This window comes from Filicampus tigris, chromosome 14, assembly GCF_054856515.1.
Source record: "Filicampus tigris isolate MCC_2025a chromosome 14, RoL_Ftig_1.0, whole genome shotgun sequence".
Lineage (NCBI taxonomy): Eukaryota > Metazoa > Chordata > Actinopteri > Syngnathiformes > Syngnathidae > Filicampus > Filicampus tigris.
Window position 1 is genome coordinate 9,806,811 of NC_141230.1, and position 13,836 is coordinate 9,820,646.

Sequence of the window (13,836 nt, forward strand, 5' to 3'; positions counted from 1 at the left end):
ACGTCATAGTAAACTTTTTTTTCCCATAAATTTAGTCATGGAAGGATGTGATTAAAAACTGAAATGGGCCCTGGTAAGCAAAAACGTCCCCACGCCTACATTAGAACTGTTTAAACGCCCTATATTCACTTTTTATGGATTTATAATCATACAGAGCTCGTTTTTTCACGTTTTGCTGCGGATTGATTTTTTTGTGCTTATTTTAAAACTGTTTTGTGATTTTATTTTATGCTCAATAAACAGTTAATTGTAGGTGTTTGCTATTTTATTTTTATTTTTTTACTATTTAAATGCGTGACAACCTCCTGTCGCAATCTTTTTTCCTCAACAAGGCGCGACCACTTATCTACCAGGCACGCAGCATTGTGTTTTTCCTGCCTTTTTTAACTGAATGTAACAGGCATAATAATTACATTAACCACATTTTTAGTGGTGATGAATAAAGCAGGAACTTGCAAGTGATGACGCGCATTTTTACCTGTACAGGCCTCCCGTTTTGGCCTTTAAAGTTACAGCTCATTAAATATTAACACGTTCCTTAGATATAAACACACTAGAGTTTCCCCCCCCCCCCCCTCCCATCTTTCTTATAAATTTACTGTGTAGGCCAATTTGTTGTTTTTTTTTCCCCGTCGTTGTAATGTCAATTTAAGAGGGGGGCGGGGGTGGTGTTGCTCATAAGACTTCAAATGTTTCTTGAGAGAAAAACAACACCCAGGACGTACCATCTGTAATTTAGATATTGCACTTTTCATTCATTTCATTTTAAAATAGGCCTGCTCAAGAAAGAACAAAGATGTGTGCTAATTACATGTGTCTTGTAAAACGTCAGGGTGTATCGTAATGGGGGGGGGGGGTACTTCCATGCGCTGCAATTGCATGCAAAGTGTGTGTGGATTCGCTGCGAAACAAATATATTCTTTAAGTAGTTACAAATATATTCTTTAAGTAGTTACATTATCTGCATAAGTAGTTATTTTAATTACCTAATGTTTCTATTAATATCTTTAGTGCATTGTGTGCCATGGGGTCATGTTTCTTTTTAGGGACAATAAAATAGACAAAATCTTACATTGGCATTGTTTCATATGCATCGATATTTAGAGGCCCACTAAAATATGAAATATTAATGTAAACGTGGTGCGTGTATTTTGACGCTATACTTCCCTGGCAACAGAGTTCTATATATATCTATATGGAGTGTGTGTGTGTGAGTGTGTGTCATTGCTGACATCACGGACTCAATACAGTACCGAGTCCCTGTTGTTTTTAGAAATATCTTTTATACAAAACCACTCCCGTCTGCATAGTTGAAAAAGATTATTACATTGCATAACAAAAACTGCAGTGACATTTTTCGGGTCATTTTTTTCCCCACTTAAAACATCAAGTCCTCCAAATAAATCATGTCTGACCAACAAGGCCAAGTATTTTTCACAATTTATAATACTTTTATATATTACTCTTTTTTTTAATGGATCACAAATATATATTTTTAACTTTAGTTTTGGCTTTAGGGGGAGATAAATGCCTTTTTTCCCTGCTTTAGTGCCTTTTTTTGCTATCGTTTTTTTCTGATTATTTCACGCAGGCCATGTTATGAAACGAGTGTCATCTTGAAGAGAGGCATGCATGGATACATATTTTAATCAATTGTAGCATCCAATTTAATTCAAACAAGAATGAAAACGTCTGGTCGTCTGTTTTTATTTGGCAATACATTAAGGAATAGGAAACGGTAAACATTTATATAGGCCGTGTAGAAATTGTCTTTTTTGTGTAAAATAAATTAACGTACAGTGCTCATTCTGCGTACAGGCTGCAGAATTTAAAAGGTGGTCCCGAAAGAAGAAATGTGTAAAAAATCCTATTTTCTTCAGTTAAACCAACGTACAGCTGCCAATGTAAGTGACAGCTGAGTCTATGAAGTTTCCCACGACCCGCGTGGACGCGCCGGCCACCTCCCACAGGTGCTCCCAGGCTGCTGCCGCCACCGTCTCAGGAACAACGAGCAGCAGGGCGGACGGTGCCAAGAAGAGACCCCACGCCAGGAGGACCAGGGCGAGCCAGCGCATGAACCGAGGTGACCTCCCAGGCGCCGCCTCGCCCCTCTCGTGGAGTACCGTCATCTTATCGACGTCACCGAGCCTCACCGTGTCCCACTTTTTGACGTCAATCGGTGCGACTTCCGGGGGTCTCCGAGCGGGAGGCGTCTCCTCCTTCTTCTCCTCCTCTTCCTTCTTCAGGGCCGCTAGCGTTTGTCGAAAGTCGTGCATGTGCTCCAGGAATCCGAGCGGCTCCGTCACACCGCGGAAAGCTTCGGCCGCGGTCAGCGCGCTCCGCTGGCGGTCCAGCGTGTCGCGCAGCCGCGTCATCTCCGGGTCGTACGTCTGAATAACGGCCAGCCTGTGCGTCTCGAAGTCGCACAGGATCTCGCTCTTCTTGCTCTCCAGCGCGGCCGCCAACTTGTCAAAGTAGTCACTCGCCCGCTCCGCGTCCTCGTTGACCGCCTTTAGTGCCCTCTTCTTGGCGGCTCGCAGCGTCTCCAGACGGGCGAGAGTACCCGTGCTCGGCCAGCCCTCAGCGCCGCGCAGTAGTTCCTCGAAGGCGCGCCGCTCCCCCTCGTACGCCTCCTCCAGGGAACAGAAGCGGTGGCCCCGATGCTCGTCGGCGGTCGCGCAACAGCCGCAAATGAGCCTCAGGTCCGTTGCGCAGAACATGTTGAGTGGCTGCGCCGTGTGGTGGGCGCACACGCCCGTCTTGGGCGCCACTTTGAGTCGGGCATACTTCTCCACGATACCGCGGAGGGAGTAGTTGACTTGCAGACTGTTGGCACCGTTGTGCGGGCTCTCCTTGCGACAAGTCGGGCACCTGAATGGCGACCTGGAGAAAGAGGAGACCCGAGGGGACTCCAGGAGAGCCTCCAGGCACTTCCGACAGAAGCTGTGCGAGCAGAGCAGGACGCGGGGGTCGTCAAAGAGACCACAGCATATCGGGCACGTCAGCTCCTCCTCCAGCTGCTCCATGTCAGGCTCCTGTCAACACACACACGGAGAAAAAAAAAGTAGGTGTCACGTCGGAGCTTCCCCAACGTGGAACTCATTTGCATGGCGTGACATGTCGCCTCCACGAGCACAACGTCGAACGCCACGTAACATTCGGCCAAAAGAGGTTTGAAAAATCAAAATGGACGCGCTTAAAAACAAACGAGGCTGACGTCGATCCCCGAAAAGCCCTGCCGTCACGGACGCTCGCTGTCACGAAGCCCGTGGCGGGCTCCGTGATACATTTAGCTGGCGCATAGTAACAAGTGGGGGTAAAAAAAAAAAAAAAAAAAAAGAGAGCGCTCACTCACCAGCTGCTGGGAACACACTAGCGCTACGACGCAATCATGGCGCTTGTTGCCGAGCAGACTTCACCGGCGTACTTCCGGGTTCAAGTTCAACCCTTTCTGTGATGGGCTCGCGGAAAAATAATAATACAAAACGCTAATTCAACTGTGTTCATGTAAATGATGACCGAATGGACAAACTTGACAATTTTTAACAATTCTGTACATGTATTTATTTTAATGGACATTTATATGCAATTAGAATCCGTTTGCGTTTTGAACAATAATATGTTTTGTCGACGGTCCCTGTGTGACGTAAGATGCGGGAGGGGTTGTTGCCATGCAAAACGCCATAGCGTGGAAAAACTGTCAACTTGGTTTTAAGCCCCACTTTAGCGTCGTGCACATTCTCATGCTGCCCTACTTATGTCACTCCGTGCGTGATAATGTGCGACAGCGTGATAAAGTATGCAAATTAAACCAAACAACACTTAAACGCTCACCTGTCACAATATACAGTACAAGCACAACAGCGGTATCCGTTAAGAGAAGAATGTAACCTTTATTGGAAATGTCCATTGATTGTACTAGTCTAGCAATATATTTAATATTGTGAATGCCATGTCCTTAATATTTTGTTCCTCATGTTAAATATTATAAACTGTCAGTATGGTATAATGCTATAAAACTAAAACCACAGTTTTGTTGCATACACTGTACATGAGGCAGAGGTGCCAAATCCAGGCCAAGAACATAAAAACCCTGCCACAGTTTGGCTTTAGCCACGGGTGCTTCTACTCAACTCACAGGTAAAGGAGCTCTTGAGTAAGAAGCACCTGTGGCAAAAGTCAAACTGTGGCAGGCTTTTTTTTTCACGTTCTGAACCTGGATTTGCCACCCCTGACAATAGGTGCATTATAATTCGTGCATGTCATTAATAGCTTTGTCCATATTCATAGGTTGCGTCCTCCGAAGAACTCTTCGCAGACTGGAACCTTCAAAGGCTGGTAGAAGAGAAGCTGGAGTGTACAAGAGCAGCGTGGAAGAAGAGCGAAGTAATCTAAGATACAAAAGTGTGCCCCGAAGTCGATTTTGCTCAGGCCCCCTCTTCACAGAAACAAAGGCCAGATTTCAAGGCTAGCTTCGAAGGTTGTGTGAATTTGGACACCGGCAAGCGGCCAAGGTGCACCGGAAGTTGTGTCAACCATCCATTATCATGTGGCCTTCAAATGTAGCCTTTGCCTTCAAATTTGGAAACAGCAAATGAGTTGAATGAATGAGCCAATTCAGAGTACGCAAAATGGGGTTCGCTATGGGTGACAATTGATCACTCTAATGGGCTGTTAGCTTGTGAATCAGTGCATGATATAGGATTGACAGAAGCAAAGAAACAGCAAAGAAAAAGGTGTTGACCATTTCTCAATATGAAGAACACAGAGTACGGTCTCATGAGCTCGCTGAGTATGGTGTTCCTAATAAAGCACGCAAGAACGTTCAGCCAAAGAACGTGAGTCTCTTTGTAAATTGGAATGGCTGTGTACTTGTTAACTTCAGACTTTGACATAATTGACGTGCATCGTATCCAGATGATATTCTTGTCTGCTTGCTTAAACCAAAAATGCATCGGTTGATGACTTGGCTGGAAAAATTCCCCAAGATAAATTTCATGCTGCTATCAAAATGGCTGCGGAGAGGACTCACATATGTAAGTTGTTTTTTCCCCTCTTATATCATTTTACAGAAATACACACATCCTTCCAATTATAAAGAGACTAGCGTTCTTAAGAAGTATGTTCTAAGTACGTTCTTAGGAAGACCATATTTACCCAATTTCAAGAGACCGTAATCTGCGTTCTTAATATTGAGAAACGGCTATTGTGTCACCCTGGCCACCTACTGAAAAATGCATTGATGATATAGTGTCGTTTTTGTGCCATAGATACCTTTTGGAATTTTGGTGAAAAGGTTTCTTCTGTTTTACTAAAACAGCTGAATTTTATTTGGGTCAGAGACACTATAAAAGGGTGTAGGTGTGTAGCCTGTGACAGTGTTAATCAAATCTGTGCATTATTGTCTTTGTACATTTCGACTTTGTGACGCAACCCTCATGTTAGAGCTGTGACTTGGCCAGTAAGTGTAACTATGATAAAACATAGAAATCCCAATTAATCAAGATTAGCGTTCTAGTATTTGCCCGTTACTTCTAAACTCACTTTGCAACCCACACGTGGTTATGTAACAGCCATAGCCAACAGTCACTAAGTCACGTGTGGGAAATTTTGACCCTGATTTTTTTCTTCCCTTGTTTCCATGCCATCAGGAGCAACTGCCTATCGTTGCCGCCGTGATTGGATGGGCTGTAGGTTGATGCAATTCCAACCACCGCCTCGGAATGTCGCTGTGGTTCAAAATGGCCTCATATATGGACGGTTTCCGGATGTAGTAGTGTGCGTTCTTTTCTTGGAAGATGGCGGCGATGTTTACGTGTTGCCTAAACTGCTGCGGAGATGGAGGATCGGGACATATCCAACTTAAAGAAATGCCCACCGTTCAATTAGATACTCATCGCATGGGTAAACTACATTTTCTCTTTACTGCGCGGATTTTTATGTAGACATTTAAATCACTACATTCGTTCAATTTGCGTACATATCCAACTTAAAGAAATGCCCACCGTTCAATTAGATACTCATCGCATGGGTAAACTACATTTTCTCTTTACTGCGCGGATTTTTATGTAGACATTTAAATCACTACATTCGTTCAATTTGCGTGTTTTGCTTTTCAGCTACGAGCTAACTTGTTAATAGTGCAAGCTGCCCATATTTCATGCTTTCTGTCGCATTCCACGTTTTAAGCAATTTAACACTTTGTACTGGCGTTTCCCGTCATAGCTGCATTAACATTTGCATTGTCGAGAACATACTTTCTGTTTTCTTACCGTGGTTTTGCTTACTGTTTGACTCCATCCGTTTTCTATGCTTACTGTGTTTTTCTTACTGTTTGACTCCATCCATCCGTTTTCTATGCTGCCTATCCTCACTAGCGTCACGGGTGAGCTGGACTTTGTTGCAGCTGACTTTGGGCAAGAGGCAGGGAACACCCTGGACTGGTCGCCAGCCAATCGCAGGATACATAGACAAACAACCATTCACACTCACATTCACATCTATGGACAATGGACAGCAGGGTTGAGGAACTCTGGTCCTCGATGGCCACAATCCTGCATGTTTTAGATGTTTCCCCCCTCCAACACATCTGATTGAAATGATCAGGGTCGTTATCAGCCTTCTGCAGAGCTTGCTGATGAGCTTGTAATTTGAATCAGGTTTGTTGGAGGAGGGACATATCTATAACATGCAGGATAGTGGCCCTTGAGGACTGGAGTTACCCTCCACTAATGCAAAGTCTTAAAGGGACGGTGGGGCCGGGATGGCCATGTTTTCACTAACAAGTTCATTTTATATATTTTTTGATCAGGAAAATGAAAAGAGTTGTCATTTCTATTTTATCAATGAATTTGGGAGAAATTAGGAAATAAGTGACTCCATGAATAAACGCCTCTTGTTAATGAGGAGAATGGCCGCGCCCCCTCGCGTTCTATCCTTGTTCGATCGGAGTCACTGGAAGAACCGATTACAATTTTACCCAGTAGCTAAGAATAAATTGTACATGTAAAAATTGCTCTGGTGATTGGTCCTTCACCACCACCATTGGCTTCATTGCAGGCAGTCGGTAATTGTATGCAAAGTCATCCCTTGCCTTACACTTTTTTAAGGATTATGTGATCAATGACTGCAAATATTACAGAAGGCTCTATGAGAACTCACCAGCCTTATAAATATTTTGCCAATTTTCCCGAAAAGCAATATGGTGGATACTTGTTTATATTGTACAGTGTTTCGAAGTTATCAATGGTGCACGTTGAATTAATTTGTGCACTGGCATAAGAACACAGTCAGTCGACACAAGAGGTTATCGCATTACTTGACGGGGAAGTCAAATAAAAAATGAGCCCCCACTAGTCTAAACACAGCGTTCTGATTAATAAAGAATTTGTGGAATATGAATTAAGCAACAAAATCCACCCATTTTTATCCATGTCAGTAATGTTGCCGCTTACTGTCGACTGAAAATGACGTCAGAGTTACTTAGGAAAGACCAACCACGGCTCTCCTGTTTTCTGAGTTTCGTCATGCTCACAAAGTGAAAATGGTCGCCCCCTGAGATGGATAACAACAAGTCGATTTTGCTGCTTAATTCATATTACACTTGTGCAATACTAAAGAGAATACCGTGTTTAGACTGGTAAGGCTGTTTAGAACAGTGGTTCTCAAATGGGGTATGCGTACCTTTGGGGGAAGAGCTATTTACTGTAATTATGACTTTACTCCTGTGTTAGTATAGGCTAGTGATAGCCTCGCAGTGTTCGGACTTGTGTACACATTTGGGGTACGTCTCTCCCATGGGAGCAGAATTGCGTAAACCGAGGGCCTTCCCTATCAGGTTTTTCATCCATGGCGAACTGTGTGACACTGCTTAATTTGTCATTTGTTTTAAAGGCTTTACAAACGACTGACTGATTGTTTCTTTTGTCTCCCAGGCACAGATGTTGTCATAGTGAAGAGTGGCCGGAGGATATGTGGCACTGGAGCGTGCCTGGCCAATGCTCCTCTCCACCAGAACAAAAGTTTTTTTGAGTTCAAGATCCAGTCTACTGGTGAGTCCGCACTCACTGATGTCGATCTGTCACTTATTTATTTATTTATTTATTTATTGTTTGCGGAACCTTATCAGGCAACTGCAATCCCTTCAACGATGCTGGTCAATATAATTATTACTGTCCTTACACTCTGTCAGTTTGTTTTCTGAAGCTGTGCCATGATGGGTCGTTATCTCAGCCCTGAGCAACTTCAATGTCATCTTCAGTCGACTGAAGTGACAAAATGGCCGCCCCCTGAGCTAGCTAAAAACTGGTGAATTTCTCATATTCCACAAACGCAATATTAATTAGTATGACGTGTTTAGACTAATGGGCCTGCACAGAACATATTCTAGAAAAAAATATGTTTGGTTTGACTTCCTATTTAAAGCGGAAGTCAACCCAAACATACAGTGGTACCTCTACTTACAAAATTAATTGGTTCTGGAAGAAATGTTTTAAGTAGAAAATTTTGTAAGTAGAGACGCGTTTTCCATGTAGATGCCCTAATATGTTCCGAGCCCCCCAATATTCAGATATAAATGTTTTGTAAAGCATGAAAATGCATTAAAACATGTTACAATTAGATTATTGCACAATAAATGAGAGGGCGTAATGTAAAAAAACAAAGAATAAAAATGATGGTCATTTAACTTTTAATTGCTGTCCTCATGGCGCTTTGCCCTCTTTGGTTCATGTTCTCTCTCAGGAGTGTTTTTTGCCTGGCGTTTTGTAAACAACTTATTTAATAACGTGGCGACTGTCGATACAGTAAAACTATCGGAACACCTCATGGCCCGAGGGGCGAATGACGGAGACACCGCATAGACATATCTATCTATGTACCTGTCTATCTACACCAGGGGTGTCCAGCTCCAGTCCTCAAGGGCTGCTTTCCTGCCCGTTTTCCAATTCTCCTTGCGGCAACACACCTGATTTAAATGATCAGCTCATCAGCAAGCTCTGAAGAAGCTTGATAACGATCATGATCTCTTGAAACAGGTGCGTTGCAGCTGGGATAGATGGAAAACAGGCAGGACACCGGCCCTTGAGGACCGAGTTTTCTGAACCTGCCACCATGATTGGTTGTTGTGAGCAGTTGTGATGTCAAGACAAAATGGCCGCCCCCTGAGATGGCTAAAAACGAGTAGATTAACACTTATTCCACAAACGCAATATTTATCGAAATGCCCTCTTTCAACTAGTGGGCTTGCATAGAACATATTCTTGGAAAAAAAAATGTTTGCGTCGACTTCCACTTCTGTTGAAAAGTACACAGTAATTGACTGGTTTTCCTGTGTCTGTCGTGCTTGTGAATCCCTCAACGCTAATGTGTTTATGTGTTAAAAGGTGTGTGGGGAGTGGGCGTGGCCACGCAGAAAGCCAATCTCAATCAAGTGCCTTTAGGCCGAGACTCCAACAGCCTCGTCTTGAGACATGACGGTTGTGTCGTGTACAACGGCGAAGAGAAGAACCGCCTGCCTGCCAACAATCTCCCTCAGGAGGGCGACATTGTGGTGAGTGCCTTTTGGAATCGTTTGTGTGTGTGTACAAATCTCACCATAAATGAAGTTGGCTTCATTTTCATCTATTTGATTTCATTTATGGCATTTCTCAATCAGTTTAAAGAGTTGATGACACTCTACTACAACTTCTCCCACTAGGTAGCAATACCACACTCTTGTTAACTCCACTAAGCACAAAAGGTGTGTTTTGGTCGCTGTTACTTTGTTCAGCCGAAAGTGATTCATACCCGTTTCACATTTTTTAGTATAATACATGAGTACAAAGAAAAAAATGCTTTTGAAGCGTGATTTTTACTGGGTTTTTTTGGGGGGCAGGAGTGCGGGTAATATACACAGGTACATGTTAATCTTGAGACATCACGTCATGATTATTCCTGGTAAAGTGACAGTTTGAGCAGAGCTGAGGCACAAGGTCGCGAAATAATCAGTTCACCATTTCTCGCAACTTGCTGCGTTCTTCAGCGATGCACGAGCCAAGTGATCCAACACGAACGTTTCCATTAAGTTTCAGATAACTATGAACAAAGATCTTTCTTTCTGACGTACATGATGATTCGGCAATGTGTCAAACCGCGAAGGTGCACTTATTCTGTCTTTTTTTTTTTTTTTTTTTGACTTTAGTATCTGTGGCTTGTATCAGCAACCTTCAAGTGTACCTGATACTTTGAAATATGGCCAGTATTATCCCGATACAACCTTGTATTAGTACTTGCTCATTCCTAGTGACTAGGATGTATTTTTTCATGTATCACACTGCACTATGTTGAATAGGTGTTGTCTGGCATTTTCATGAGCTGTGAAAGTGAGCCGGTGTATCTGGTGAAAAATCTTTCAAACACAGTGAATACATACAAACTCCACATATGATGGACAGAACATCATTATACAAGATTTTATTGGAAACATTTTTGAGGAAGCACTTTGTGTTATGTAACCAACCGTAAACTTAAAACATTGGATATGCATGTATTGAGAACGTTATAATAATTTAGGACATGGAACTTTTTGTCAAAATGTAAAATAAAAATAAGAATTAATAGAGGGAGTGCAGAATTTCTTTTCAGTTATTGCGTGGGCATGTGGGCCACAAGAACCAGCAGAGGGAGCTGCATTTGAAAATTCAAGAACTGGTGTGATGATACCTTGCAGGCTTTTTCTTTTTTTTTTTTTTTTTTTTAACAAAAATATGTACATCACATAGCTCAACCACTTGGAGACATTTGATGGTTCCTGCTAACCTCTGGCATCATCTAGAGCAGTGGTTCCCAACCAGGGTGCTGCAGCACACTTTTACAGATCAAAAATCATGAGAGCCTATCCAAAAATCACATAAGTCCATAAACAATATTAATTACACTACAGTTATATCTTTGTTGTTCTATTTATGCCAACGACATATAGTGACAGGCACAACAATTAGTTTGGACACCCTGATGGCCCGGGAACCGTACGTTTGATACTGTGATCGGGCACATTCTCATCACCTATACATTGAAAACGTTGGATATGCATGCATTGAGAAACTCAGAATAATTTGTAACATGGTACCTAACGCCTAAAATCATGTACGTCATCCACAGGGCATCACATATGATCACGTGGAGATGAACTTGTATCTGAATGGAAAGAACATGCATTGTCCCGCATCGGGGATACGAGGCACTGTGTACCCCGTTGTTTATGGTAAGTGAATCTGTTATTGATAAATCATCACTTGTGGACACTATCAGACATTTAAGATTCATTATCAACATTAGGGAGTATGTGCTTCGTAGTACAGTTATGACTGTTAAAGTTGTCATCCATTGGGGAGCTACATTGGGGCAACTTTTGCTTATCTGATTGTTGTGGCGCATCATAACACAGGATTATTTTTTCCTGATTTAACTTTTTTTATATTTAGTAATGGATTGGTCACCATTGTATACTATTAATGTTGTCAGTGGAAGTATTTTTGAAATTTTGTCCAATATAAAATGATGCAAAATTTCATCCAAATGAAGTGCGATAAATTTGACCACCTTTGATTGTCTGGACATTTTAAATGAATTCTCAATGATAAATTTACAAGGTTAGCAAATGTGCAATCTCAATTAAATCCGAATTAAACTTTATTTTGCAGTACAAATTTTTTAACCTCCATGTACTCCACTTTTTTAATGTAAATTTCAGGTATTTTAAAATGTTATGTGAAATTTCACACCTTTAATTATATAGTTTAATATAATTATTTAGGATTAAAGTTAATGCGTGTCTCACCAAAATTAAATCCATGGAAGAATATTTACTCTTTTTGTTATTACATCCAAGCTTTAACTACTTTTGGAAAATATTTTACAGATTTATTTCAATTTTTTAATTGAAATTGTTTTTAATTATTATTATTTTTTTTTAAATTTAACTCAGAATATTTTTTTATTTGCTTTGCCAAAAGTAACATCGTGGAAAGAAAATGTTAACATCTTGTCACAGCTACCAACCGGCACCACCATTTATTCACCTTTTTTAAAAAATAAATATTTATGCAATGTGTGCACTCTGACCAAAATGAAATGGTCGATGTTGACGCTCTTAAGTTGTTCCTCACTATGTATTTTTTTGTTTGCCGTTCCAGTTGACGACAGCGCCATCTTAGACTGCCAGTTCAGTGACTTCTACCATATGCCTCCACAAGGATTCGAGAAGATACTCTTTGAACAACAAATCTTCTAAACCAGCGCCTTTCCCATAGTCATTGCTCTTACATACTGTATCACATATATTGTTTTGATTGTGATTGACTAATTATCTCAGACCAATCACTCCCCATCACTCCCAAATGATCTGATGAGTGTCCATGAAGGATATGGATTTGTTTTGATTGTCCGCATATACGAGGGCTTTTAATCGTGGGGAGAATGATCCAGTAAGGATTCATGATCAATTGTAACACCTTCAGTAGCCTCCTAGATTTCCATTCTGGATTCCCAAAATTGGATGCTTCCAGGATCAGACGTTATTTCTGGGAATACTGTATTTTCCTCTGTGTGTGTTCTTAAATGTTTAATGGTTTAAAAATGCCCACACTGACATGTAATTATATTTATTTTATTCACAGATCAAACTCCAAACAATGTAGTCCTTTTCTCTAATGGATTGATCAATTTTTTGTTGCCTGAATTCATGAGGTTTATCATCCGAACTGGGAGTATGGCAATTTGTTTTGTCAGTGTGTGTTTTGAACTGCCGGAAAACATGGTACATATTGAGATTGGAATGACAAGTCGTTTCTACAAACACCTCCTTATACCCTTCTCTTGATATGTATATCCTGAAATCTTTTATGGCGTATTTATTCTTCAGTATGAATATTATCAAAACTGGTGCCACTCGGCTCTGAAAATGAGATGCTGTGGTTCATATTGATGCAAGTTTGCTGCTGAAGTTTTCAGCTACAGTATGTACTTGTCTTTGTTTGCACTAACCATGTGATTGTACAAGAAAACCCAAATGCTGTTGATTGATTAAACGTGTGTCTGCAGGAATATTCTGTGTTTGTCTTTTGCTTATTCATTGCCGGGAGGGATTATTATACACATTTGTCTATGCATTTATTCATTCATTTATAATCATCTTCTGTCAGGATACAAATGGTTTTTTTTAATGACCAAAAATGACTTAGATGAAAAAGAAAAAAAAAAAGTTTGCCAAAAGAACCTCAACCAACAAAATGACATTTCATTTAAAATACATGTTACTGTGAAACAAAAATGTATTTTTATCTGACTGATAGAAAATGACAATTTATTTTGTTTTATAAAAGGAAGAAAACCAAAAATACTGCCTGTACTACTGCCACTCCTATGAAAGCAACAAAAAAATGGCCAGTATAATTTATAGTTTAACTGAACCTGGTGAGGATAATGGCTGGATGAATAGAAAAAAAATATTATAACAAAAAGACATCAAAATATTTATTTCATTCCCCCCCAAAAAATGTTTGTTTTGGATTAAAAAATAAATCCAACAACAGTCCCAACTATGCTTTTCTATCAAATGGAAATATCATTTAAAATTCTCCAAAACAAAAAGTACTTCTCAGTCAACTGAAAAAAAATATTTTTTTGCATTGACAATAAAATGTTTTTATTAAATTGCCATAAAGCAACAATAATGACTTCAATTAATTTTCTTCCGGCCTTAAAAGAAAAACGTTTTTTTTGTTTCATTGAAAACAAAGAAATACCATAAGTAAACAAAATAGCAATAAAAAGTAAACAAAAAAAGGAAATATAATA

The 13,836-nt window shown here is 40.7% G+C and overlaps 2 protein-coding genes across 6 annotated transcripts; one reads left to right on the forward strand and one right to left on the reverse strand.

Annotated features, from left to right (window-relative positions):
- Window positions 1–1,691: 1,691 nt before the first annotated feature.
- On the reverse strand, window positions 1,692–6,554 carry trim13 (tripartite motif containing 13). Of its 3 annotated transcripts, none has more exons than XM_086051786.1 (2): window positions 6,493–6,554; window positions 1,692–3,035 (listed from the first exon to the last, which is right to left on the reverse strand). In XM_086051786.1, the coding sequence occupies exon 2, from the start codon at window positions 3,024–3,026 to the stop codon at window positions 1,881–1,883; it is 1,146 nt and encodes a 381-aa protein (XP_085907912.1). In that variant the 5' UTR covers window positions 3,027–3,035; window positions 6,493–6,554; the 3' UTR covers window positions 1,692–1,880. The 3 variants fall into 3 exon arrangements, with proteins under 3 accessions (XP_085907912.1, XP_085907910.1, XP_085907911.1); XM_086051784.1 differs by lacking the exon at window positions 6,493–6,554 and adding an exon at window positions 6,273–6,429; XM_086051785.1 differs by lacking the exon at window positions 6,493–6,554 and adding an exon at window positions 3,356–3,518.
- Window positions 2,291–13,083, forward strand: spryd7b (SPRY domain containing 7b). Of its 3 annotated transcripts, none has more exons than XM_086051787.1 (6): window positions 2,291–3,064; window positions 4,291–4,386; window positions 7,935–8,051; window positions 9,384–9,550; window positions 11,140–11,242; window positions 12,174–13,083. In XM_086051787.1, the coding sequence occupies exons 1-6, from the start codon at window positions 3,025–3,027 to the stop codon at window positions 12,269–12,271; spliced, it is 621 nt and encodes a 206-aa protein (XP_085907913.1). In that variant the 5' UTR covers window positions 2,291–3,024; the 3' UTR covers window positions 12,272–13,083. The 3 variants fall into 3 exon arrangements, with proteins under 3 accessions (XP_085907913.1, XP_085907916.1, XP_085907915.1); XM_086051789.1 differs by lacking the exons at window positions 2,291–3,064; window positions 4,291–4,386 and adding exons at window positions 4,879–5,036; window positions 5,652–5,904; XM_086051790.1 differs by lacking the exons at window positions 2,291–3,064; window positions 4,291–4,386 and adding an exon at window positions 4,871–5,036.
- The last annotated feature ends 753 nt before the right edge of the window (window positions 13,084–13,836 follow it).